A 27,743-nucleotide genomic window follows, 5' to 3' on the forward strand; every position below is an offset into this window, starting at 1 on the left:
TTCATGAAAATCGGCCGAACGGTCTAGGCGCTATGCGCGTCACAGAGATCCTGACAGACAGAGGGACTTTCAGCTTTATTATTAGTTAAGATAAAGAAGATGTTCAATTCATTTACCTTTTTTTATATTCTTTTTTTAACAGAACTCTGTGAAACGGATCAAACGATTCTTTCAAACAATTTTAATGATACATAATATCCAATATTGTAACTAACTTAAGTTCTTTTGTGTTTAGCATGGAAAAAAATTAGTTTAAAGATCAATATAACATATTCAATATTAAATTGACCAACTTCTACTTTTGCACTATTTATAACTATTTTCTCGAGAATCAGCACAACTTGGTTGCTCATCAACTTCACTGTTGCTAATACTAGAATTTTGCTCTTCTAATTCTTCTAAAATTTTTCATTTTCTGTGGGTTTTCTGAAAGTGAACCAACATACCTTGCGTTCCTTGATTTGAAGAAATGCTGTCATAATGTTTTTTTCTTTTTGGAAAAAAATTAAGAAACTACAAATAATCTCGGAACTGAAAGAGCTTACTTTGAGAGAGAAGTTCATTTTATTACTCCATTCTTCATGAAAATCATTTTAAAAAATTTAGTTGCAGACCGTTGAAATTTACTCCACACTGAAAAATTAGCAATAAAAATTGTTTCTGAAATAAAATGTCTTCAATATAACTGTACCATGTGGTTTGGTTATAGGGTTTGTAGGACTATAGGTACTATTCGTTGGTCATAAATTATCATTAAAAATGTTAATAGTATTAAAATTATTGGGACCGGTTCAACGTGCCCCATCTCTCTCTATATTAGAGAATCTGTGAGCCCCAAGAACTGTGCATTCTCCTTTTCTAAAATTAAGTTTAATATCGCTCTTCGTTTCTAAAGTAAAATAACATTCTACACCTTTATTTTTACATGATTGTTATTTATTTTTTATACATAAAGGATTGCAAACTTTTTGAGTGTTATTCGTTTTGTGCTGGTAGAGCAATTCAATGCCACTGCTTGAAACGTATTTCTGAAAACCGTTATTAATTTGTAGTCATCTTTATCTGGCACGTCACAGTAAAATGACTTTAACAATATCAGTTTTATACAAGAAGTTAGCAAATGTGTTTAAAACAATATTATTTGTTACATATTTTTGGCATACCACCACAGTTGAGTTTAACGTTTTTTTAGGGGGAGGGGCACTAAAAAATATGCATTAATATTTCGCCGTTCAGTCGATGTTGTTCGGATAGAATAAGGCGGAAATTTGACAACCGTGTCATTTTCTTAATTAACGGAATATTTCCATCGCAAAGGAGAGCCAAAGCGTGCTGAGGGGGGGGGGGATTTCGTTTAAATGGGGAAAGAAAAATTCAGCATTTCAAAACTAAATTGAATAACTACAACCTTCCTTCGGGTAAAGATATTGCACGCCAGAGTGGCTTAATTTTTTTGTCTGGAGAGCTTGTCATTTTCATAGTTCCATCATATTCCTAAATTGATGTTTATTCATTTAATAATCCTCATATATATAATAGCAAATTCGCTGGTCGAGCAACCCTGACGTCACCAACAATGAAACTGGCGCCATAGCATGATAATTTGATAATATTTTTTGGCAATGTTTGACATGCAGTGAAGTGCTTTATTTTGACAAGGATGAACTGGATCCGGTCACTTAACTGCTTTACTGGTTATAAGACTCGTTTCAGGGGAATGAAGAAACGAAAAAAGGGTTAACAATGAACGCTATCTACTCCAGTTTAGGGTTAATCCACTGCAGTTAGGGTTGAAATTTCTACTATCAAAATATCACCGAACAGAGAGTTACTTCGTTCAAATGTAAAAGCAATTTTCAACTAGTTTTATTATAAAAACGATCCTTTTTGTTAGAAGCTTATTGGAAATTCATTTACAAGTAGCCCTTTGAAAGAATTAGGGAGAAACTCATGCTAAATAAATCTATTATCTGTGTATGCCCGTGTATTTTATGAATCGCGACTGCACATAATTGTCTTTTACGTTAAGAGTTGTTGTAGAAGAAAGTCATTACAGTGATTGCACGCACAAATTTTCTTAATTTTTCTTCGATTGAAACCTATTTAGTTCTTTTTCTGAGCAAAATCACGATTGCTTATTGTTTTCACTTGACTGTAGTTAATGGCCTATAGTTTTTGAGGTTCACTGACCTCCGTGCGCCGGAGCTTCTCCTCGGTGGGGGTGGCTCTTCGTCAATGCCCCCCCCCCGAAATCGGCTTTAATTTTACCCGACCCAGTCGACTTTACACAATCCTCTTCGGAATTACCCCTCAAAAATAGCATTCAGCGCACAGCACCTAACATTAATTTGAATTTAGGCGTCTTGAATTCAAATTATATTTTTCGCAAATGTGATTGCGATAGGAGCCATTTGCAGAAACAAGACACTCAAAGAGTAGGGTCCTATCGCAGTTCGTGCTTGCGAAAAAAATAATATGTATTCAAGATGTCGAAATTCAAATTGATGCCGGAGGCTCAATGCTAGATTTTTTATTTTTTTTCAACTTGTCAAGGAGTGCAGAAAAGAGAAGATGAAAGTACTAAACAAAAAATAAAACCACTTGTCTCACGTGGAGTTTATTTTTACTGGAATTTTTAGAGCAGTGAAAACATTAGTTTCAATTCTAAAGGATTTTCTACTTGAAAAGGCAAGTGAGTCTTCCCGTTTTCACTCAGTGCCTAAAGCGAGATAACCTTCTGTAAGAATATTAAATTATAAATCCCATTGCTTGGAGCGAGACAAATCTTCTTTGCTGTATTGAGTAATGTTTGAGAATGCTGGTGTTTAAAATTTGTACCGAAAAACCGTGTAGCAAACGATTTGTGTGTCAAAATGTCTTCACACAGCTTGAAAAAATTTTGATATTTATTCAGTTATTCAAATAAACATTTGTACATAGGCGTAGTCGGAAATTTTTCATGGGATGCCTAATTTACATATTTTACTGTAAAGAGATGGTTTGTGAAGCTGATTGAAGGGTAGCAATTTGAATATTCTTGTTGATCGACCATTTTTAGCCAAGTTAGCGTTAAATTGCTCGTCGTGGCAATATTTAGCCTGTCTTTTCTTTATATATGCTAGGTGATATATGAATAGTGTTTTCTAAAAGTTCTAATGATAAGGCCCAATGGAATTTCGAGTTGTGTTTCATCTGCATAATGGTGAGAAAGCCTGAGAATCGGGATAAGTCCTCGACAGTAATTCCTCAACCCAACGAAACAGTTTCATATAGTTCAGTGGCAGTGATTCCAGGGGAAGAGGCACCGCCCCCCTCCCCCATCTTTACTTTTTATGGTTCATTTATTTATTTTATTTTCCAACTTAGGAACCAAAACTAGAAATTATTTTTTTTTTAAAAAGCAGAAATTTCAAAATTTTCAGATCATAATTATTTGTTTTACTTTTTATATCTGTTTACGAAACATTATTTAGCACAAGCAGTAACTTTTAGTTTATGTATTCATTGTTTAGATATTAGTAAATCAATTGTTGTACTTAAACAAGGATACTTGCTTAGGGAAATGATTACCATGTGTTTGTGACACCTCAAAATCCTTTGGGGTAAATAATATAAGTCTAATTCATGTCTAAGTGCTTCTGCAGGGAAAGTTATTGTGTACATAATTAATCAAAATCTTAAGCAAAACGACTGTTAAGCTGTTAGATTTATATCAATTCCACTTATATGCTCTCAAAACCAGCCCTAGCAAAATTTTGTACTTTTCTGGGTTTTTTTCTTTAAATTTTTTTACTGCCGCTAAAAATCCTATCGCTTTTAGGTGTCTTTTTTTTTTGCCCCCCCCCCCCCACCTTTAGTCCCAATAGCCGCTTCTGATACAGTTAAATGATCCACTTCCAATTAATCTAGAATTTCACCCAAAGAAAGTTCGAATCATTTTTAACCTCTATCACACCCCGGCAAGGAAATTGACACAACTCAAAATTTTGGGAAAACGTACTAACTATTGATTTAAAATTCGAATTTAATGCTCTGCCTTGCAACAGATCTCGCTCAAAGTTAGCTTACGTAACTGGTTCGTGGTGGCATAAAAACGGTTGAATTAGTAGTGACAAATCATTAAAATTTCATAATTTTGAAGAAAAAATTTCGAACTTTAAACATATCATTATTAGTTGAGACAATAAAGACTAACCAGTAAACATCACCATAGTGTTTTTGCTTGTATTATAATATTTGAGACGAAATAACTGAAAATCTGCTGTTTCGTAAAACCTTCATTTTTCTCGAATTCTGTTTGTTTGAGTTGTGTCATTATCCTTGCCGCAGTGCGATATGTTGCTCACTGAAAGAAATCAGTTACGCTACAGGTTTTCCTTTCTTCATTTGTACAAATGCTGTACTTTATTTTACCCCTCTGGTTTGTATTGAATTTAGGCATGCAACAAGATCTGTTTGCATTTGTTTGCATTCACGAAACCAGAACCTCATATTTACGTAAATGTGCCTTGTTGATCGAAACGTATTCTTTCATGTGTCAGTTCTAAAAATAAGGATCAAAACATTATCAAAATTTGATGAAATTGGAAAAAAAAAACTTAGCATTCGAAATATTTTTTGAATGCCTGGATTTTTCTAAAATCTCCACGCAAGAGCAAGCATCCAACAATGAATGGTATGAAAATGGCTCTTATTTTGGAAACTTGTTGGAGTGAATATCGAGTCACACAGGTAACAAGTTCATTTCGAAACTATTGTTCCGTTTTTACCTTCGACATTTTTCCCCATTGCAGGAAATTCAGTGTTGGCGGAAGGAAACGCCGCCACATTGTTCTTGCTACATCATCCAGAGATCTCAATCTGTGCGTTGATCTTGGCATAGTTTTCACCGTTCCGCGGGTGCTGACACTCTGCTCAAACCGCGGGAGAAACGATGCCAGATCTACGTTTTCTTTTTTTTTTTTCTTTTCTTTTTTTGAAGGGTGTAGTATCCATACAGGTGACGTTCCTGTCTAGAAATCAAATAGATTAATGGTTCTACAAATTGACTAATGGTTCAACAATCCTCCTACACCAATTGTAATGTAACAAATTTGCATTTCCTTTTGTCCTTAAAAACACAGGGATTTTTGTCCCTGATTTGATTGTATATACAGGGTTCTAAATTTATATTTGTAGCTGATAAATCTTAAAACGTAATAAAAAATTTTTCAAAATGAGCATTATATTCAGGGCCCAACTACTCTAAAGTGAGGCCAAAACCTGGAATTAACTTAGGGCTATCTTCCAACAAATACAATATGCTATTTTCTGGTTTCTCTGCATACGATACATACCGTATTACCCAGCATTATCCGGCATGCCACAAAATTCAGGGGTCACCAGATTTTCAATCACACTTGCCTGGTCATTTCCGGCATGCCGGAAAAATCGAGGTTAGGACAAAAAAAAAAGTTAATACTATATAAAACGTATGTTCAGCTTAAAAATGAATATAAGTTCTCTCCATATCTTATTAATAATAATAAACAGTTTAATTTTGTAAAAATATTTACTAACAATGTCATTTTTTATTTTAACAAGAAAATATTGTTTAATACCGAATAATTTTATAAAAATTAAATTAAAACTTAGCAAACATTTAAGCAGTAAGTTACCACTCCTAAACCAGTGCTTACCATAGTTGTTCCATAAAAAAAAATGATTAAATAAATAAACTTACCTCTCTAAAAGGAACCTAAAATAATTTGTTTAAAAAATTATGAACAAATTGCAGTAACAATGATTGCTTCTGTATTGATTACTTTATTGGCATACTAGCCGCCTTCGGCGACCAGCTGGTCCGCCTCTTTACGCCATTCGCCTTTTTGCGCCAGGGTTGCCGCCTTCGGCGGCTGCTTAGACAATTTAGCGACGGTATTAATGTTTTTCTTTATGTATCAATATTGTCTTTGCCTTTTTACGCCAATGTTGCCGCCTTCGGCGGCTGCTTAAATAAATTTCGTGGCGCTATCAATCAATCTATATCTCTCTATATCAGTAGTAGTTTGAATAAAATATTTTCTAGACCTATCTCCAGTTCCGTCGTTTGGAATACTTTTAAAGGAGGGGAGGGGAGACACAAACGGCGTACTCTTCATGCAAATTTTGTCGAAAAATAACAAAAAGCACTCCTACTTTTATGTGAAAGCATTGTTTTTTCAAAGTCATGGTGTGTGTGTGTGTGGGGGGGGGGCATTGACACCCCGTTGAAGTTTTTTAAATGACGGGCATGTCTCTTTCTTGCTGTTCCATCGACTATATCGACCTCTATATTTGTCTATCTATCTATCTATACGATCTATGTATATCTACCTCTGGCAGTAAGTAACACTCTTTATTTATTTATATAAGTATTATTTCGAAAAAAAAAAACATTTTTTGTCCACTCTATCTCTATATCTACCTAACATAACCGCCAATTTGTAACAGAAACACAGATCATGCAAAAAATCGCGGGCCTTATTTATTTAATCAAAATAGCCCGCAAAAAAAAAAAAAGGCTCTATGTTTCCCGTAGTGTAGCAAAAAGTAACGCTTGCAAATAAATAAATAAATAAATAAATAAGGTGAAGAGAAGGCAAACGATTTCAGTTGGATTTGGAACTCAGTCGGCAAGCGACAGCTCGCGTTGCGTTTTGCATTAAAAAAATTGTAAACAAAAAAAAAACTATTGGGTATTTTTAAAAAAATTTTTCTTCTGAAGGGGGCAGAACATTTTTGATATTACCAATTAAAATTTTAGAATTGAGGGTTCAATACTTTTCGCAGGATGGGTTTCGAAAAAACTAAACCCAGAAAAAAATGCAAATTAAAGGGTTTTTCAAAAATCTATAAAAAATACAAAAATTGCTCTATCTTCAAAATTTTTTCATTTATCATATTTAAAATTAAATTTCCTACACTGTAGTACAAAAAATATTCGTCTGGCGTGGTTGGTTCGGGGTCTGTGAGGTTAAAAGTGCTAAAAAATGCTAAAAATCACATAAACATTAAATAACTTTTTTTCTAACTAAAATATCAAAAATCGAAGCCCGAGGTGCACATCTTCAGCAAAAACTGCACTTGTATACCAAATTTCATCTTTCTAGGCCTTACCGTTTTCCTGGGATGCGCGCCACACACACACACACAAACATCTTATTTTATTATATGTATAGATAATTAAATCCGTTATAATGACCTACCATAAATAACAAGCGCATATTATACGCAATACACAATTTTTTTGAAAGAAGGTTACTTTCGGGATTTATATTTACTTTTTTCCTCCCAGTAGTTTGCTTTCTGATTGGAACTGAATGGGGAAATTTACTTTTGTTTTGTTGCAAACTAAATCTCGAATTTTCCGGCATGATGGTCAACCTCGCTCTTTTCCGGCATGCCGGCCAATGCGGAGTAATACGGTATATACACATACAGGGTGTCCCCATCCTAGACCTCTTAGGAGTCCTGAAACATTACTGAGACACCTTGTATGTTGTTGTTCAACACATAGCAATCAGGCAACTTAGCAGCAATGTTTAAAATAGTTATAATGTTTATCAAAGGCACTCATAGCAATAGTTCCTGGGGTATCCCCCTTTAGACGCTAGGTCAAAATTGTGTTGTCAATAAAAGAAATCAAACCACTATATGCAAATGGCTTCTATGAATTTTATTATCTATGAATACGACATGACAACAGCTACATGTATAGCTGTTCAATATGATTTAAAAAGAGATTTCATTTCATTATGGGAGCCTCCTAGAATATTGAGGTTAGGACTGTGGGAATGAAATGAAAATATGAAGCTATGAGAGAAGCAAAGGGATGGCAAACACGCGATTGACGTCGCTTCTTTGTTTACATCTAGTCTGTCTTTTCCGTGAACGCAGTACTATCATGTTATGTGACGCCAGTTCAACTGAAAATTTGCATCTCCAAAACGAGTAAAACTTTTGCACATGCCTAATACTACTCTCATGACTTCCATTATTTACATATTTAATTGTTGATATACTGAGTGGAGCCGAAATCGGAGAAAATATCTTAACTTTCATTCGCGAAGCTAATCGTCGGGTTCCAACAATCTGCAACCTTTTATACCGAATCGAGGTCAACAAACTTTCTCTTTATTTATTTACCCAATTGATGTGACAAGTTCTCGAAAATTTCGTCCGTTCTTCCTAATACTTGAAGAAAATTGCTCGTATCCTCTTTTGTGTTTTTCTTTTCCTCTCTCTCTCTCTCTCTTCACGAACGACCAGGAACAGCGGCTGATGTTAATGTCTACATTCAATTTATTGCTTTATTGTTCGAGCCCGACGAGCTGAGTGTTTTTAACGCGTCAAATTAAACGCTGAAAAAATTGATTTCCTGTTATTAAAACATACCGCTGGGCAAATGTCTGCGATAGATGTCATCATTTTATTTTTTCAAGTTAAAAGTTTTATTATTAAAGCAATGTAAAGGCCTTTATCAATCTTAAAGCATTAGTTGTACGGATTTTCGTTTGGAACATTTTCAATAGGTTCCACATGAATATAGAAGGCTTTCCTTTCCTTTCTTCTTCTTCTTTTTTTTTTTTTATAAATACAAATTAGGAGGGATGATAGTGCCCATCCAGACGGCCAAAATATTACACAGGAACATAGGATCACATTCCATTCTGAAAGGCAGAAGGGAAGAAAATAGAAACGGATCCTGCAAGATGGATGAAGCAATACAAGAAATTTCTTTAAACGTCATTTTGTACCTGCCAACGTGGCATATCTCTTGAGATTATCAACAAATTTACCACATGCAAATTTCCACTGAGAAGCAGCAGCATTTTGCTCTTAGTTGGTACCGGGGAATCTTTTATAGGGTGTGCCAGTCGTTCCCTCACCAGTGTCTTCTGTACAACGACACGCGTGGTGGACATTTTGAGCATTTGCACTAGTTTTTCGCTTTATAATAAATCTGATTGCGTAACTGTAGAAAAATGTTTCATTCGCTTTCCCAACCCTGTTGTAAGTTCAATTGAACTCATTTTATTTCCATCAGGGGAATATTTTATACAACAGTGCAATTCACAAATAAACTATAAGAAAATAAGTTAAACATAAGTCTTTTCCCCCTGTCTATTTGAAACTTCCTGATTGCGTAGATGGAAGTAAAGGCTAAAGCAATAGCCTGACTAGCTCCCACCACAAAGTTCAGGTTGGAATTCTAATATTCCAACTGCATCTCAGAGCGGAATGCAACCAAACGTTCCTATGTAATTACTGGTCGTCTGGATGGGTACTATCGCCCCTTTTAATTTGTAAAAACTATTTTGAATCACAAATGTAGATTATAAGTAGTGGTTGGGCGACTACCGCTATTCGCAGCCCTTAATGGTTTCTCTTAAGGTTGCATCCATGCATCGAGCTAATTGGAACATTTAGGAATGAACTTAATCGAAACGCCCTAACAATTCTTCGTCAGAGTGCCTGAATTTGTAAATTGAGCTCAAATTAGTTTGAATTGATATAAAAATTTGAATAGGTAACACCAAGTTAGCATAAAAATAATGAATTTAAGTACAAACATGTTTTCATACAGACTAATGTCTCGCTCGTCAAATTTTTTTAAACTCTCCAACGACCCCTTTTTTTTTATAAACTAGTTGATGCAAACCAAATTTGGCAGCATTGTGAAGGCTAGTAGATCCTGATCATGCACAGCATTTTGATGCTGCCACGGTTTGCTCCAACCGTGGATTACAACTTACCTCAATCGAAAAAGTTAATTGCTTTTACAGCACAAATATCCCTTACCATTCCCATGGGCGAGATAGAATGAAATGGAACTCAAATACGATTGTTATGAAACATTTTTAACCCCCGACACACAAAGGAAGGGGGTTATAAGTTTGACGTGTCTGCGTATCTGTCGTGGCACTCTAGCGCCTAAACGGCTAGACCGATCTTGGGGAAAAAAAAAAAAGGAAAATTGGTTTGAATTCTGAAATTTTGAATTCAAATTATGTTTTTCGCAATCACGACTTGCGACAGGACCCTACTCATTGGTTACTACCCTACTCACTTGTTTCTAGAAACAGCTCCTGTCCCTTCAAGCCTGCCCCTCCTCTTGGGCGGTTACGTGTGTATAGATGTGTATGTGTAGGCTTGTGTGTGTGCATAGACCTGTTTGTATGCACGTTGGCGTGTGCGTAGTGTATGTGTGTAAAGGCGTGTGTGTGTGTAGGACATGGTCGCCACCGACCAGGAAAAACGGATTGCTCAGGACCGGGTGGAGCCCCGCCTGCAGAGGATGGTGGGGGTTGAAAAAGGAACCAAACATCAAGGACGGTCAAATGAAAACAATTAGCAATCGTGATTGCTCAAAAAAAATTTTTGTTCGAAAGGAGAGTTGATGGAGGGTGTGCTTAGCTTGCGTCTTCAGATGACATTAATCAACGAAGATATTAATTAAAAACCTCTAAAATGTTTTTCGCGATTTTTGCAGTGAAAACACATTTAAAAATTCCATGTTATATAGAATTCGAATTATAACATTTTTTAAAGCAGATATTAAATACAGCTAAGCTTTATTCACGCGATAGATAACCGAATTCATTGTTAGTCGACAAGGAAATTAAACGCATTGATTTAAAATTTTTATCTGTTACCGGTTTTTTTTTTGTGTGCAAATAAAACACTTTGCAATCGATTTTTAATAGTATAAGACTTTTGAAAGAATTTTCAATTTTCCCTCTTGATTCTACATTTGCAACTCAGTTGGTTTTTTTTTTTTTTTTTTTTTAGTTATTTGTGTTGCATACATACGTCAGGCTTTTGTTGTTTACATAGATGATTTTTCAAACTAATATTATTTTTAAAATCATTTTCAATCAGAATAATCTGATTAAACAGTGAATGAAAATAGAATAACATTTATTTTATTGTATTATTCTCTCTTCGAAATAGCAGACAACGTATGGATCGAGTTGAGAACCGAACGCTTCCTGATAAGCCGTTGTTGACTCAGTTATGGTTGGTCAACAACTTCCTGTTCTCAAAGCTTATTTTTTTAATAAACTTATTTGCTTTCGAAGAAAAGTTACTTTCCTTTACTTGATCAATAGATAGTGGTGTTCCTTAAAAGCTGAATCCCCTCTTCCGTTGAAGTGTATGCATGACTGACCCATATTTATTCATTTCAAATTGGTTCTACGCATAAAAATTTCATGAAAAATGCATTTTTATTTTTCGGACATTTTTTCTTATCACATAATTTAAGTGAAATGTCATTCATAGTAACTATGAGCTGGAGTCTTTCTATTTTAACTACCCCTCACCTATTTAATTAGTTTTATTGTATTTGATGGCATAAAACGGAAGGAACACTCCTAAAGCATTGCACAATTATCTAAAACTAAGAAATAATAAAATCATGAGACATCTATTTAAAACGAACCATTAGCCAGGTTCAAAGCTCTCCTGCTGTTTAGGGTTACTTTTACTCAAGTCAGAAATAGAATGCCAAATCCATACTCTTAATACCTGTGCGTGTCTTTGTGTGTGTGTAACCCTATCTCCTCCGGACTGGCAATGTCTACCAGGTCAATACTGGTACCACTAGATACAGGACATCCAGGGAAAGCCATTGCACCCTGTCTCATCTCTCTAAACCTTTAGGGGCCGGACATCCAGGATGTCTCCTGGATATGCTCAGGACATCCAGGGGTGAAAGCATTTTAATCATCAATTGTCACGCCCGCAGGCGACATCGAGCCACCATGGGTGGCGAGCGGGGGTTGGCGAGCGAAGCGAGCAGGGAGTGTAGCCCCCTAGTAAATTATGAAAAAAGTGCAACTTTTGGCGTGAAAACAAATTCAATTGTTTAAACCCTCTCTTTTACTTCATATCATCACATTTCTCCTAAAATATTAAAGTATATTAAGAATGATTTCAACACGAGAAAAATAACATCCAAACAGTAGCTTCAGAATTTTTGAATGATACAATTGTAGAAAATGTCACGCCCCCCCCCCCCCCGAATTATAGCGTAGGAAACCTGTTTCATAACCAAACCAGGAAAGTACAGCACATGGGACCCTGTCCCCCCCCCCCAAGTCAAATATTCTACAAAGTTTGAAGTGACTCAACGTTACCCTTAAATGTGTTCCATTTTCATATTTTTTGTGGACTTTTTGCTTTAAAACAAGTTTTTGGATTTGAGAAGTTCCAAGAGATAAAGCTCATGAAGTATACACATACACTGTGGATGTAGCTGACACGAATCGATGTAGCCTGGGAAAAAAGACATATGTATCAATAATTTGGGAAAAGAATTTTAAATGTTTTCTCTAAGTGTTGAAGTAATTTAGATATTTGTATTTAGATTTTTTTTCTCTCTCTTTTCTTAGATAGCTTCATATTTGCATAATAGAAGAAACTTTCCAATATCTCAAAAAAGTCTTAGTGCTGTAGTTGGGGAAGAACGCGGGGGGGGGGGGATGCCGTCGCCCGACAGATTTAATTTTTTATTGTAAAAAATGCAAATGTAATGTAAATTGGTTTGAAACCACTTTTTTTTTGTGAGTTCCCCCAAGTATTTTCCCCCCAATTACAGCACTGTCTAGAACATTATAGAAAAATTATCGAATAAAAACTAAATGATCTCCTGCATTGTTATAATGAGAAGCGAATTTTTTTATTCGAAATTTACTAAAAAGACGGAAGAACTTCTCACTTATTTGCGGTACAAAATGATGGCTTGTATTTCCCAAATAAGGTTAAAATCATTTAATTTTATGAAAATGCTAGACTTGCGGGTCGTTTTATTGCGCCATGTGCATTTTTGTGCCGAACAGCCTCTTACAGTAGATGCTTGGTAGCTGTTTTAAAGAAAGATTAAAATATTATTTTTAAAAAATTAAAACCTTTATAAAAGAAAAAGTGAAAAGCCAATAATTTCAAAAAAAAAAAAAATTCAGAATATTTCTCCTTTATATGTCCATAATCTCTATAGGCGTACTACTGCATTTCTACCTGGCGAAGAGGCGTAGGAGTAGGCCGCCAAGCGCGAGAGGTCAACATTCTCTTTTTTCATTTTATTCTTAATCCGCAAAGCGTGACTGGCAACGTTACTTCAAAGTGCCGGTTGCTATCGCAACGGTAGGACGCGTGTTGTCTCGCTCCCTGTTTTCTCGTCTGCTGGGATTATTTGTTCGTTGTGTGTTGTTGCTAGTGTTTTCGCGTGATGAAGAAGAAAAAGAACGACGATCGCGATGGATTTCGTGTTAAACAGGTTAGTTTTCTGTTTCGGACAAAATTTTTAACACTAATTTTTTTAATGTCGATTTAAGGAGAATACTTTTAAAGAATCTTAAAACTGGAATAATATTTACTGTTGTGGGGGGGGGAGGGGCAGGTAAACTGCAAAATTTTTATTATTTATTTATGTTTTTATTTTCCACATTTTTGGCATTTATTGTACGTGAGTTGTATGGTGCAAGCCTGCTTATTTGGTTTCGGCTGACCAAATTCCAACATTTCCTTACTGTCAGTGCTCAGGGCAATTCACATGACGAGAGTGATTACGTTGTTCTGTTTGAAGATTATTAGTAATTAATTAATTTGTTTGTTTATGCCATTTTATTTCCTTTGATCCGCCATATGGAATGTAAACTTATTTATTTATTTCCCTCCCCCCTCCCCCTGTGTGAAAGTATTTGGTTTTTAAAGCTCCGAATAACCTCCGCACAGCCGGAGCTAAGGCAGAATTTTAAGCCACTCCCAAACCTCTCAGCTTCACCATGTTTGCGGACCTCTCACTGGTGTGCAAAAATAATTTTAGCTACCAGTGTAAATATATACTCATATTCTATGTGAGGGTACTTGCTTAAAACTCGGTTATGGCTATTCCAGTCGGTGTGCCCAAAAAAAAGGTGGAAACTGCATCTCAGGATGCTGTAACTGAGCTGTTGGGTATTTGCTTGCTATTTATTGTGTATTGCTGCAGAATTACGTGGAGTTCACATGGGAAAAACAGGAGTTTAAAAATAATACAGTTTCTATTCGAGAGGAAATTTCTATACACATCAGTAAGGGACTTCAAAGTATATTACAGTCGAAGACCGTTATAACGCACACCTTAGGACCAGAACTTTTGCGTTATACAGGTTTTTGCATTATAAAGGGTGTCCCAAAATTAACGCAAGATTTGAATTTGCCGCCATTTTTGCATTAAATGGTTGGCAACCCTGAAAAAAGAACAATTTGACAGCTGAGAGTTTAGGGTAATCAGAAATGGAGCGTTATACGATACAATAACGCGCTTTCATTATTGAACAATTGTTTCAAAAATAATGAAAGTTGAGGCTGGTCAAGCAGTTACTGTTATTGGCGCTCGGTATCGCAACACGGTAATGCACGGGTGGTTGTGGGCTTGTTGACATAGACCTTTGAATTCAAATAACCCCATAAGAAGAAATTAAAAAATGTTAAATCACACGATCTAGGTGCCAATTCTGATGACCGAAATGAGAGAGTACGCGACTAGGAAATGCCTTATGCAGTAATTGAAATGTTTCACTCTCTCTAGCTGTATGGTACAATAACACCCCATTTTTACTAACCATAAACTCTCAACTGTCAAATTGTTCTTTTTTCATGGCTGCCAACAATTTATGGAAAAAATGGTGGCAAATTCAAATCTTGCGTTAATTTTGGGACACCCTTTATAAGAGCATTTCCCAAATTTTGAATCTAATATTCAGAATATAGCTGTATATTAGCACTTCAGAATGAGTTTTATCTGCAATGATTATTAAAGTACTAATATTACATTCAGAATATAGCTGTATATTAGCACTTCAGAATGAGTTTTATCTGCAATGATTATTAAAGCACTAATATTACATTCAGTCATTCACAAAAAATTATGTTTCACAAGTGAATTATCCTGCACTTCTGCTAGCTTCATGGTTTGCATAACAGCTGCTTTTTCTAGAGCCGTCTGGTATTTTCTGTTTACTGTGAGTATTAATTTTCATTTAAAAGCTTTGAATTAAGATAGAAAAATGAAAAACTGTTTCAAAATTTAATTTTCCTATTAATTTTTATGATTGCAAAACAAAACAGAGGGATTTTTTAAGCTTCAAAACCTATTGTTTACTTCTGAAAAGTTGTGCGGTTTATAGAGAATTGCTTTATATAGGTCGGCGTTATAAAGATATTCCACTGTATTGATTTCTGTGATCATAAAAATGAGGTCTCTTGTTTTCCCTATGTGAACTCCAGGGAACTCTGCAGCAAAACACAAAAAATAGCAAGCAAATACCCAACAACTGAGTTACATCATTCAGATTTCTTTTTAAATGTGTATCATACCGTTAGTTGTACCGGTTTTTAATTGCTATAAGTATTTTCATAATCTTTTGTGTTTTGATTATGTGTACAATTCATTTCTATAATTCTGATGAAAGTAAATGTATTTTACTCAGGGCTTTACCAGGGGATATACAGTGCATCCTTTTAGGGGGGTCATGCTGAGGAATGATCCCTCCCCCCTTCCTCCCCTACGAATGAATCTACGGTTTAGGGTGTGAAAAATTTCTGAATCTGCATGAGTGTCAATAAAAAGCAACGAATTGGCCAGGAATAATGCACGTAATAGGGCGAAAAGTTTCTTACAGTTTCATAGCAATGAAAAAAGTAGTATTTCAAATGTTTACTTTAAAAAAAAACATTTAATGAATTAAAAAGATTACTGCACTCGTTCTCAATGTATTTACTCATAAATTATTTGAGTGCAATGTGGATGTGTAACAGTGTTGACTGTTAAAGAGGGGTTATGACTATGCCCCTGGAGCTTTACTTACATGTGAAGACAATGTCAAATGTCTTTTTCTTTTCTATTCGTTGTGTTCCCTGTGTCATGTCTGTGCTTCTGTTTTTATATTTTGTATTTTACGTATTAACTTGTTTGTTTAATTTAATGTCGGTTGAAGGGGAAGAAATTAGCAACAGGGTACAGGCCGCGCGGGAGAGTTTAAGGGAGCCTGTACACTGCAAAAAAAATCCGGAAACGTTTCTGAGTATATCGTGCAGCTGCGGTTCATGAAATTTTCAAAAACGTTTCTGAGTATTTCGGAATTCTCTTTCTGTAATGTCCAGAAACGTGTCTGAGTATTTCGGAATCCTCTTTCAGTGTTTCTGAGTATTTTGGAATACTCTTTCTGTAATTTTCAGAAACATTTCTGAGTATTTCGGAATCCTCTTTCCGTAATTTCCAGAAATGTTTCTGAGTATTCTGTGCAGCAGTGGTTCATGAAAGTTTCGAAAACGTTTCCGAGTATTTCGGAACTCTCCAAACAATTTTCAAAAACGTTTCTGAGAATTTCAGAATCCTTTTTCCGTGATTTTTTCTAAAATATAATTCTTTACTATAGTATTGCATACCATATCAGTTTCAGTTCTTTCATTTCTAACAGCAATGAAACAAGCAATTTTAGAATCATTCGTGGATTTTTTTTTTTTTTTTTTTTTTTGAATTTCTAATGACAAATAGCATGGTTAACAGCATAACATATGCACATTTATAAATTTTTGAAAATTTATGAAATAATATAGTAGTTTCATTCCTAATCACAAAATCGTCAAGGGAGGGGAGGGGGGGGTACTTTCTCAAAAGTGGAATTGTTTGTTAAACAATCTTAAACTTCAGTTTTTCTCTCAATATCTTCAAGACAAAATTATCAACATATTGTATTTTTAATGCAGAACTTAAAAACATATCTTGTATCAAACTTGATAGCTTTTGTTTTTGGATAAAATTTGACAGAACTTACCTTCCCTTCGCGTCAAGTCTCTTTCTCTGACGAACAAAGTGTACCGAAAAGTGCAACAGAGAAATTGGTGAATTTAAATATGACACCAAGTCCTCCTGTTGGAACCATTCGGGTTGATTCTTCTGTTCTTGCCCTTTTCCAGTTCATCACAAATATAAATACTTGCGCAAAATGCGTTATATATTTTATTTATTAAAACATTGAATTCTATTGCATGATTACTCCATTTCATATATACGAGATTCCCCCCCCCCCACACCATAAAATGCTGATGAACCCATAATGATGGTGAACCCATAAAATGCTATAAAGCGCCCCCCTTTTAAAAAAAAAAAGCAATCCCTGAAAATGTCAATGGCAGTCTGCGTGGGGAACGCCCCTCGTCTTCTCCCCATATGTACATTGTATATTAATAACAGTATTTAAAAAATGATCACTTTTAAAACAATGACATGAAATAATATTTCTTTTTATTTCGGCTTGTAAATGCAGCTTTTCCATTTTTTCCACTGACTCATTCCTCCTGACTGTCCTATATTAAACTAGTATATCCACGAAGGAAATGTTATTTAACGAACAACTAATGTCAAGAACTTTTTTATTAAGTAAATTACCGCACATTAGCCAGGGCTAAAGCAGAAATACGTGAAATACACTGCCAGCTCAGTCATTTCCAGCCGAGGACTGCAGTTTCGTGCTTATTAGCACGCTGATGAGTGCTAATAAGCACGAAACTGCAGTCCTCGGCTGGAAATGACTGAACTGGCGGTGTATTTCACGAACTTTTTTAGTGTCAACCACATTTAACAAAATGAATAAGCACATGAATTAATTGCATAACTATGTTGCTTACTAATAGATAACTGGGCCATTTTCTAATGGTATAAATATTTTTAAATAAATGAATAAATTATAGTAAAAAAAGATAAATAATACTGGCACATTTTTTGTGAAGCATATTACAATACTAGAAAACATTTGCATTACCATATTTTTAATAAATTAAACAATTGATTTTTTTTTTTGAACCAATGTATGTATATCCAAGTGTTTCGAAATAACTTTTCTGTGATTGCTTTTCAAATATAAATCTTATTTCTTTTGCGTAATTAATCAGTTTCAATTAGTTACAACAAATAGTACACTGCGCACATAGGTATGTAGGATAACTTTAAATTAATTCGATAAACCCAAAAACAGTTACAATTGGAGCCGCATCAAATGCAAATCAACAAAAATATAAATGTATATAACAACAGGCTTTAAAATATTCATTAATACTTACAAGTGAACATGAGCGGAAGAAAATCTAAATACCTCCATTACAACTGGATAAGTAATCCAAAGGGTTTCGTTTCATTAAGTATAAAAACGGGTGTTGAAACTATTCACGCTTGAACACACAATATATATGTAATCATGGTCGCACCGGAAATTGTAAAGAAGCAAATCGTTATTAACTAACTTAATAGCTGCGTACATCGTCTAAAAAATCAAGGGCAGCCCAAAATGCAAAGGCGTAAAATTAGTTTCGACACAATTTACTACACTCTAGACATGAAATAACAAGTAATCCAATGCTAAACAGTTGCTGACTGCAGCAATCATAGATAAGGAAAAGAATAAGCTCTCGTTATTTCCGACTTACTGGCGCCAGTGTTGGAAGGATAAAATACGTTTCGAAGCATTGCGCCTCACTTCCGCTTCTAGATTTTTTGAAATAACAGAAAGCTTTCTGAATAATGAGGAGTTCGCTATTGGATGAAGGATTCTTATTATTTCGGAAACGTTTCCGATATACCCAGAAACGTTTCCGAAATTTGTTTCAGTGTAGTGCTTCCTTTTAACTCCCTACGCAGAAAGACAGCTGTTGTAAATTTTATTTGTTTATTCTTGAGACATGAAAGCACCAAAACGAAGGAACCGTTTTATATTTTTATTTTTATTGTTTTATTTGACTTAATAAAGAGGGTTATTTGCTTTAATTCGTTGAATCAGGATTGTTGTTTTTTTTTTTGGGGGGGGGGGGATATCCATAAATAATGTCACACTTTTTTTCCACATTTTTGACCCCCCCCCCCTCCTTTGTTACAAAGTCACATTTCACCCTCCAGCTTTTTCACATGTCACACTATCTTTCATAAAAATATCTAAACAAAAACGTGCTTGTTGTTACACTTCTTCTAACTCTTTCCCTCTTCCTTGTCACCAGGGGCAGACCAGCCCATGCACCATTGCGCCCTAAAGCCTGACGCCGCATTTTTTTTTTTTTTAAGTTGTTGCACTTTTTTTTTTTTTCCTTTTTGCGCTTTTTTTTTTTTTTTTTCCACCTTTTTCCCCCAAGGTTGGCGCCCTCTCGAGGAACCCAGTTCGCCCCTGCTTGTCACAATTTCACAACCCCCTGCCTCAAAACGTGATATAATTTGTGGACAGCCCATTGATGCAAAATCACAAGACATAACGGTAATTATTACCCCAAATGTATGTTTTCTACCATATGTGTATTGTTCTAAAAATCTCCACAGTTCAGAACATTAATGTTTGTACATGAAATACACCGCCAGCTCAGTCAATTCCAGCCGAGGACTGCAGTTTCGTGCTTATTAGCACTCATCAGCCCGGCATAGGAGTGACTGAACTGGAGGTGGAAAACCTCTTAAGGAAGCCAAAAGCGCCAAACAAACTGGTAGCTAATACAGAATTAGCATTAACCAGACGAGTGACCGAAGCAATGGTTCGGTTCAACTCAAATATTGAAGGCAAGGCAGTTATATTCAGTAAGTTACCGCCCTATAGCCAGGGCTAAGGCAGAAATACATGAAATACACCGCCAACTTAGTAGGCTATAGGGCGGTAACTTACTGAGTATAACTGCCTTGCCTGCAATATTTGAGTTGAACCGAACCATTGCTTCGGTCACTCGTCTGGTTAGTGCTAATTATTGTATTAGCTACCAGAGTGTTTGACACTCTTGGCTTCCTTAAGAGGTTTTCCACCTCTAGTTCAGTCACTCCTATGCCGGGCTGATGAGTGCTAATAAGCACGAAACTGCAGTCCTCGGCTGGAATTGACTGAGCTGGCGGTGCATTTCATGTATTTCTGCCTTAGCTCTGGCTATAGGGCGGTAACTTACTGAATTAAAGTTTGCATTCATGTCACATGGGAAAAAATATTTTCCTTTTTTTTTTACTGGGTGGCCGTCCTCTGCCCATTTTCTGAAAAAATAATTCATAAAAATTCCCCCCCCCCCCTTCTTATCTTCCTTTTGTGGATAACCACGTTCTTCCTTATTAGTCGCCATGTTACTCACCACAGAGGAAACATATTTCCTCGATGCTTGAGTCACACACGTTCACTTGCGCATTCGTCAAGGTCACGTGATGAAAGCAGTGGCTCGGCGCTAAAAGCAAATGGGTCACGTTTTCGCTTCCGGATTTACCGGGACCCCGAATTAACATCGATTACGTCAAATGAAATACACACCGATTTTTCTCTCCGTGACAGTACAATGTCTCCGCTGTCTATTTCTTTATATTTCGATTTGTTTATAGAATCGGACTTTGGTGCTGGTTTCAAGTGGTTACATGCTTGTCCTGTTAACGTAATTGATACAGTGAAATCTCTCCGAGAGGCCTTAAGCGGCCACCCCTCTTAACGGCCACTTTTTTTGCGCACGGATTGTTTAGCCCATAGACTTGATGTTAAAAACATTCCTAGCAACGGTCACCCAACCCTTCTGAACGGCCGCCGAGTGAATGCGTCCATTCCATTTTTCAGGAAAATTTATTCACTTCCTGTTTCTAATCTGCAGCTTTTCAGTTCAAAGAGGAGAATTCTTATACGCCTTTAACGAATTCCGATAATTTTGGAGTAAAAATGTCACTTATGTTTATTTTATTAGTTGGTCAATGTGTACGTGTAATTTGGTTTGCAAACAATACTGTTGGAGCTCATTTTATGAATCTCGAACTACGTATTGAAATTCTGAGCAATATATGAACGCGAAAAATCGGCGAGAGAACTAGTAGTGTACGATTTCGAATTTTTTCCAGCACGAAACAGCAATGGAGTGCTTTGATATTTACTCTGCCGAATGAGAGAAACTTTTTCTGGTTAACGAGTCAGCGAAAATAAGCGTTTTTCAATCAAACCTAATATTAGTTTGGTATTGGTTTAAATTAACTAATCAGTTCGCTGTGTGTAATTAACGTCCTTTGAGTAAATACATTTTTATGCCTTTCAGGCACTAATTCGGCCTCTGACAGTCAATTTGCGTTTTCTAATCATGAGCAGACTAAATTTTCACCTGAAATGATTTTGGGGATAATAAATAAAGTCATCGGAAATTCAGATGCACTGACAAATAAATTGGTTAGAGCAATTTATTTATCATTTTGAATTGAAAAACATTTTGCATTGCAACAAGCAACATTTTAAATTCGATTTAAAAAAATTGTTGGAGAAGATTAAAAACCTAAGTCACAAAATTGTATCCTTTCTTCGAAAAATGTAAACAATAATTAAATAATATACTATTTCCCTTTTAGAACAGCTCAAACTTCATTCCATGTGTGTGTATGACTTGTCTATATTGTGTATTATAGAATTATTTTGCTACTGTAACGAAAACCCTTGAAAGCGGCCACCCCCTCTCAACGGCCGAAATTTTGCGGAACGTAGGGTGGCCGCTCAGAGAGGTTTCACTGTATACTTTTTTTGTCAAAGTGAAATAAATTTCCGGTGTTGCCTTATTTATATGTCCATGTTAGTTAGTTTATTTTGAAATTTGCTTGTTTAAGGGGATAAAAGAGAGAAAGAGAGAGAACCAACAAAAATGTAATTACATGCTCCCGATTAGATTATTCGTGCTAATCACCGGGCGGCGTAGCACGGATAATCCGAAAAATCATTTAAGGAATATGCAGGGTAGCTATTTAAGGGGAAATTAGAAAAAACTAAATAATATATATATATATATATATATATATATATATATATATATATATATATATACACTCACACAAACCAGGAACTTTTCTTCGAAATTTATTGCTTAAAAAAATCGGTGATACATTTTTGTTTTTTTGGTTTGTTTAAATAGTTGCGTATGTCCGTCCGTTCGGATTTTTCTTACTGCAATTGTTTCTCCATAATCGTAACTTTCACTCTTGTAATCCAACAAACGTTCCACAGATTGTAGAGCAGTAGAATGAAATTGTATTTTCTTCATGTTCTTCATCTTCGTTTTCGGTATCATCACTTGCGTGATTCAGTAACAAGTTCAATGATATTTTCGTCAGTTAGACATTGAAATCCTGATTCACCTTCGTCGCTTTTAAACCACTTTTCGACATTTTCAGCGTCATGTGTCCGATTTGACCTCTGTGCACGGATAGTAGGGTACGCTTCGTATTACCTTGATTTTAGCGCCTGAAAGAAGCTTTAAGTGTGGATTCCGAAATGATGCACGGATAATCCGCAAACCGGATAATCGGGAGTATACTGTATTTGTGCAGTGAGTATGTTAATCCTTGCCTTGTCAAAGTACAGCCTGTTCAGGCTCTGGCGCCAAAAAAAACAATAGAACAATACGTTACTAGGTGTCTTTGCTGTGCTCGCAAAGTTGGGCTTGAGGGGTGTGTAGATAGGTCGTTGTTCCTTTCTGGAGTTCTTAAATTCCCTCAAGTTTATTTCAAATCTTAATTTTAACCAGTAGCACTGTAAAATCAGTTTCAAGTTATCCCTTTTGTCTGTTGATTCTCATTCCTAGTCTTTTTAGCTTCGGTAAAAATCATTCAAGTTAGGTAGAATGATTTTTTAATTTTCTCCGATTACATTGTCAAAACGAAAATCCCCCTTATGTTTCTCATCAAGTTGAATTGCAGAAGAATGAAGATGTATGAAAGCGCAAAAATGTAATTTCTGTTAATTTTGTAGTTATTAATTTTCATTTAATCCGATGCTCGTATAAATTAGAAATAGGATTTCATTCACAAAAATTAGCTTTAATTTTAATGTTTTAGGAGATTTTTATAATAAAATAAAATTGTTTCCATGTATCGAAATTTCTACGTATCGAATTTTTTTCTGGAAATTTGCTACTTCGATATATAGAGGTCTGACTGTATTTGTTGTGGTGCAGAGATTCCCAGACACATAGAGTAAACAGAAAAAAAGTGGGAAAATGGAGAAAACTTTAATTTTCTCCCTTCTCTTAAATAATAGACTAGAACTTGAACATAAGCATTTCGGGTCCCTAAAAATCAGGGACCATAGGCCACGGCCTAGTTGGGCTGTCCAGTAATCAGACCCTGATTGTGACCACTGATTGTACCTCTCTGAACATTCTCTTTTATCCTATCCGTGAACTTTTCTTCGGGTGGAAACTTAGGTTAGAAACTAACTTTGTGATATCATTCAATCACCAATTTCCTTTGAAAATTGAACTTTATGTCTGAAATAAGAATTCACAAAGAAAAAGAGTTTAATAAGCATAACTTCTAACAGGGTTTACACGCCACAGGGAAACCTGAAGAATTCAAAAAACAACAGAAAAACAGGGAAAATCCAATGAATTTTCAAAATTTCCTTAAAAACCTGGAAAGTGCAGGGAATGTTACATTTAAAAAAATTTTGATGCCCAAATATTCAAACTACAAAGTAATTGGTAGTTCTTACAATAATATGAACAAATAAAATGAAATTAAAATGTTAACTTTACTTTATTAATTTTTATTTCCTGTGATGAAACTATCGGGAAAATGCTTGAATACAAACATTAGAGTTCGTTTGTTTTTAATACTGCATTTTCATACTGGGAAATTTTCACCCAGAATTAAGTGGAAACCCTGTCTAAGTCAGCGCGAACTTCTAAGTACACAAATTCTACTGGAAACAATTTACCTAGAAAATTGGAAAGTTCATGCGTTAATAGATGACCTCAGAAAGTCGGGCGCATGTTTCAAGTTTCGTTCAGAATGAAAATGCGAAATCAAAGCCATTGCCAGCATTAACCTCTTTATCTTAATTTAGGCGACTTCTGAAGAGTTCGTACGTGTTGAAATGCCACTTGTGTCTGAACTGTGCCGTTTTGTCTTTTTTGAAACTTAAAGTTGTTTTTAACTTTTTAGAATGTGAAGAAAAGAAGCAAACAGCTAACATAATAAGATTTAATTACTGAAAAATCAGTTTTTACATTAACAATGCTCCACATTACATTTCTTACAGAAATATGGTGAAATCTGCTGAAATGTGGAGTTTTTTTCCCCCAAATTTTTGCGGTGACAAACATTTGGGCAAAAAAAAACACGCTTCTTCATTTTAAAAATTTTCTTTTTTTTTTTAAATTGTGTAATTTATTTGTTTGATTATTTTTTCTTTTGATTCTGATTCTATTAACAAAAACTTGTTAATGATATGTAATGTTTGCCTACTTTCATAGAGGTTTTTTTCTTCAGTTACTCTATTTCAGGCCGTATACTGGGAGGGGGGGTTCTTAGGGTTCCACCCCCCCCCCTCCCCCCAAAAAGTTCGGTTTGATATTTAAATGTTTTCGTTTATATTTAAAAATTGCCAAAAAATATTGTTTCAAAACTAATATGTCTTTCATATGTATATTAATTGCATAAAACGCTTTCATAATAGATAATCCGACGACTTAAACATTACAGGCATGTGATTTTTCAGTATTTTTACTGAATTCAGCATTTTTTAGAGAGCTAAATACTGTATGCAGAAAAAAAAGAATGTGCATTGGAAGTCATATTTAACATGATCCAGTTAGTTTCATGCATCCAATTAAAGTAGTCTGCTATATAGGTACAAAAATACATGGGAGAGCTTTCAGTTGTATTAAAATATATTAACAGTTGTGTTAGTTCTCACACAGACAAGCAATTTCAGTATTTTTCATCTTGTTTTTGTCACATGTCTGACATTAGCACAAATTTCTTTATAGTTCGTAAGCTCCGCATAAAAGTTTTTAGACCCTCCCTGAAATTATTTTCTGGTTACGGCCCTGCTCTATTTGTACGAAAGCTGAGACTGTTTAAAAAAGTGATTGGTGATTTTTTTTTTTTTTGAGATATTTAAACGAAAAAGCTGTACTTGCGTAGTACTTTATCTTGTTACGAACCAAATAATCGTTTCTAAGCTGTAAAAAATAGTATTTAAAAATAAATCATTACTAACTATGAAGGTTGCGAGTAATTTATACTGCTTTGATAAGAAGTCAAAAGCCTCGCCACGATGATTGAGTGTATTCCTTTATTTCTTTTAGTGAGAAATGCTTTGTCTAAACAAAAATTGTCCTGAAGTAATGAAAGGTAAACAAAAAATCTGCATAATCAAACAGCATAATAAGATTTAATTACCAAAAAATCGTTTTTTTTTTCTTGCTCAAATATTTGCTACCGCAAAAATCTAAGAAAAAAAAAATTCTACGCTTCAGCTAATTCACCATATTTCTGTAAGAACATAAAAAAGTACACTGATAATAGGGTAGTTTCCAAAAATTTAAAAGTATTTTTTTCTGAAAGAGCATGTTTAAAAACGTAGGATCTGACCATTTTTTAAATACAGTGAAACCTCCGAATAGCGGACAGTCAAGGGACTAGAAGTTTTGTCCCGTATTGGGAGGTGTCCGCTATTAGGAGGAACTACTTAATTTACCTTTTTCAAAATGGGCTGTTGTTCCCTTTGTAGAACACAATCGAAACAATTTCGAAAGGTTTACTACATTTTACGTCAAGTGTAATTAATCTGTTTTTTCTTAATAAAGGTATACTGACAGCACACACTTGTCTTAAAAAGCATTTAATCAATTAAAGTAATCAGTTAAAACAGTTTGACATCTCTTTTTTGCATTACCAACGGCGGCGATTCGGCGGAGCAACCCCCCTCCCCCCCACACTTATGGTTAATTTATTTATTTTATCTCAAGTATCACTATTGCATGATTGACAGTTGGCAATATGACCTTGAATATGGGCAAATCTTTTTCATGTCTAAAAATTAAACAACCCAACGAAACCACGGCGCCATAAAGCCGACTACTACCGGCGCCGGTCAGCTCAATTGCATCTCCCGAGAGCCCCAGTTAAAAAAACCGATCAGTTTCCTCTTTTTTATCTTAACTTTTGAATAGTTATTGTGTACAAAATTCATTAAAATCTTAAGAAAAACGAACGTTAATTGTTAGGCTGACATCAGTTTTCACTTATCTGCTTCAATACTCTCAAAACTAGCCGTTACAAAATTATGACTTTTTTTTTCTTTTTCTTTTTTGCTGCCCGCAAAAAGTACCATGCCTTTTAGTTCTTTTTTTTTTCTGCCCCCAACTTTTAAGCCCCAATTGCTGCCTCTGCCAATTACCACCCTTTTAATTCCAAGACACAGTGATAAGGAAATGGGGGGGGGGGTGGAAAATCAGTTGTGGAGGATGAAAGATTCTGTAAGGCAAGCAGTTACTAAGATATTCTGTGAAAAGAAAAAAAAAACCGGAAGTGCTACGATCGCAAGGGAAATTTTTTGTGAAATAACTGTCCGTTAAAGTAAGACCAAACAACGTTAGAAGAAGCACAAATTTGTAATCCGTTATTCGGAGTGTCCGTTATTCAGAGTGAATTACATGGAATGGCCTATATTGAGGGACTGGGACTTGCAAAAATGTCCGTTAATTAGAGGTGTCCGTTATTCGGGAGTGTCCGTTAAGAGAGGTTTCACTGTAATTTGCTTAAGTTTAACATTAAAAAAAAAAATACTTAAATCGGTGCACTTGTATGGTTTATATTTCTGCCGGTGACTTCACTAATGATGAAACGCCATTCTGTGTTGCCACTCATAGAGCAAAATATTTAATTCGTATCTTTACTCATGTGTATTGGCAACGATATGATTGATAGCAAGCGTAGAGCGCAATGTTTAATGTTGTCTTGATTATTATAACGGGGAAAGACTAGAAAGATGCGCCAAAATGCATCATTTGACGTCATCAAGACCACGCCTTGTTTGAAAAATCGGACATTTAAAAAAAAAATAATTAAAAAATAACTGTTGGAAAAATGAAAGTATTTTCTGGGCCCATGTTATTATTTTTGTTTATTCTATCAATTTCAGTGACTAAAAGTAGTACTTTTGACTGAAGGAAACAACCCCATTGTAAAAACCGATCATGAGTGTAACAGAAGTATGGGACAAAAACATTTTAGACGATGCTGAAGCACCGTAGTGCTTCCGGAGTCAATGATGAGTTTAAAGTAGTCTATTAACGAATCAGTGAAGTTTGTTGTTATTTTTTTATATCGATAAAAAATATGTATAAGTAGATACTAATAAAGTAAAACCTGTAAAATTTACCACCTTTCTGAGTTGACCGTTTTTGTAAGGTCCTTTCTTTTATTGTCATTACCCTCAGAAAGTGGACGTATACCAACTCTTATCTAAGTTAGCCATCGAAGTACTGCACTGCAAATGGTTACTCGAGCGTAGTGGTTACTCGAGCGTAGTCGTGTTGCAAATGCAACACGAGTCTCACTGCTGTATTAATAAAACAAAAAGCATGCAAAAGATTTGTACAACTTTCTGATAGAGACGTACCGAGTAGCATTTTGGCCGAGTTCCGAGTACTCGGCCTTTCACTACTCGGCCAAGTACCGAGTTACGGAGTACTTATTATGTTTTAAGAAGAACCACCGACACACACGTGATAAATTTTTAACTCATTCGAATAGTACTATAGACCTCCATGTCCATATACTAGTTTCTAAAAACAAAATTCCAGCTAAAATTTAATTATGCATTATTTAAAAAATTTTATTTGTGTCCAAAATTTTACAAAAAAAGCTATTTTTAAAATTAAAAACAAACAAATATATAAAAGGTATGATTAATCATGTTGGA

At 35.2% G+C, this 27,743-nt stretch overlaps 1 protein-coding gene across 1 annotated transcript in view; it reads left to right on the forward strand.

Annotated features, from left to right (window-relative positions):
- Positions 1–13,161: 13,161 nt before the first annotated feature.
- The window catches only part of LOC129216992 (unconventional myosin-Ie-like), a 92,540-nt gene continuing 77,958 nt past the window's right edge, over positions 13,162–27,743 (forward strand). Inside the window, 1 exon segment of the mRNA XM_054851217.1 lies at positions 13,162–13,300. Within this exon segment, the coding sequence (XP_054707192.1) occupies positions 13,253–13,300 (48 nt within the window). The 5' untranslated portion in view covers positions 13,162–13,252.

This window comes from Uloborus diversus, chromosome 2 (assembly GCF_026930045.1).
Source record: "Uloborus diversus isolate 005 chromosome 2, Udiv.v.3.1, whole genome shotgun sequence".
NCBI classification, from domain to species: domain Eukaryota; kingdom Metazoa; phylum Arthropoda; class Arachnida; order Araneae; family Uloboridae; genus Uloborus; species Uloborus diversus.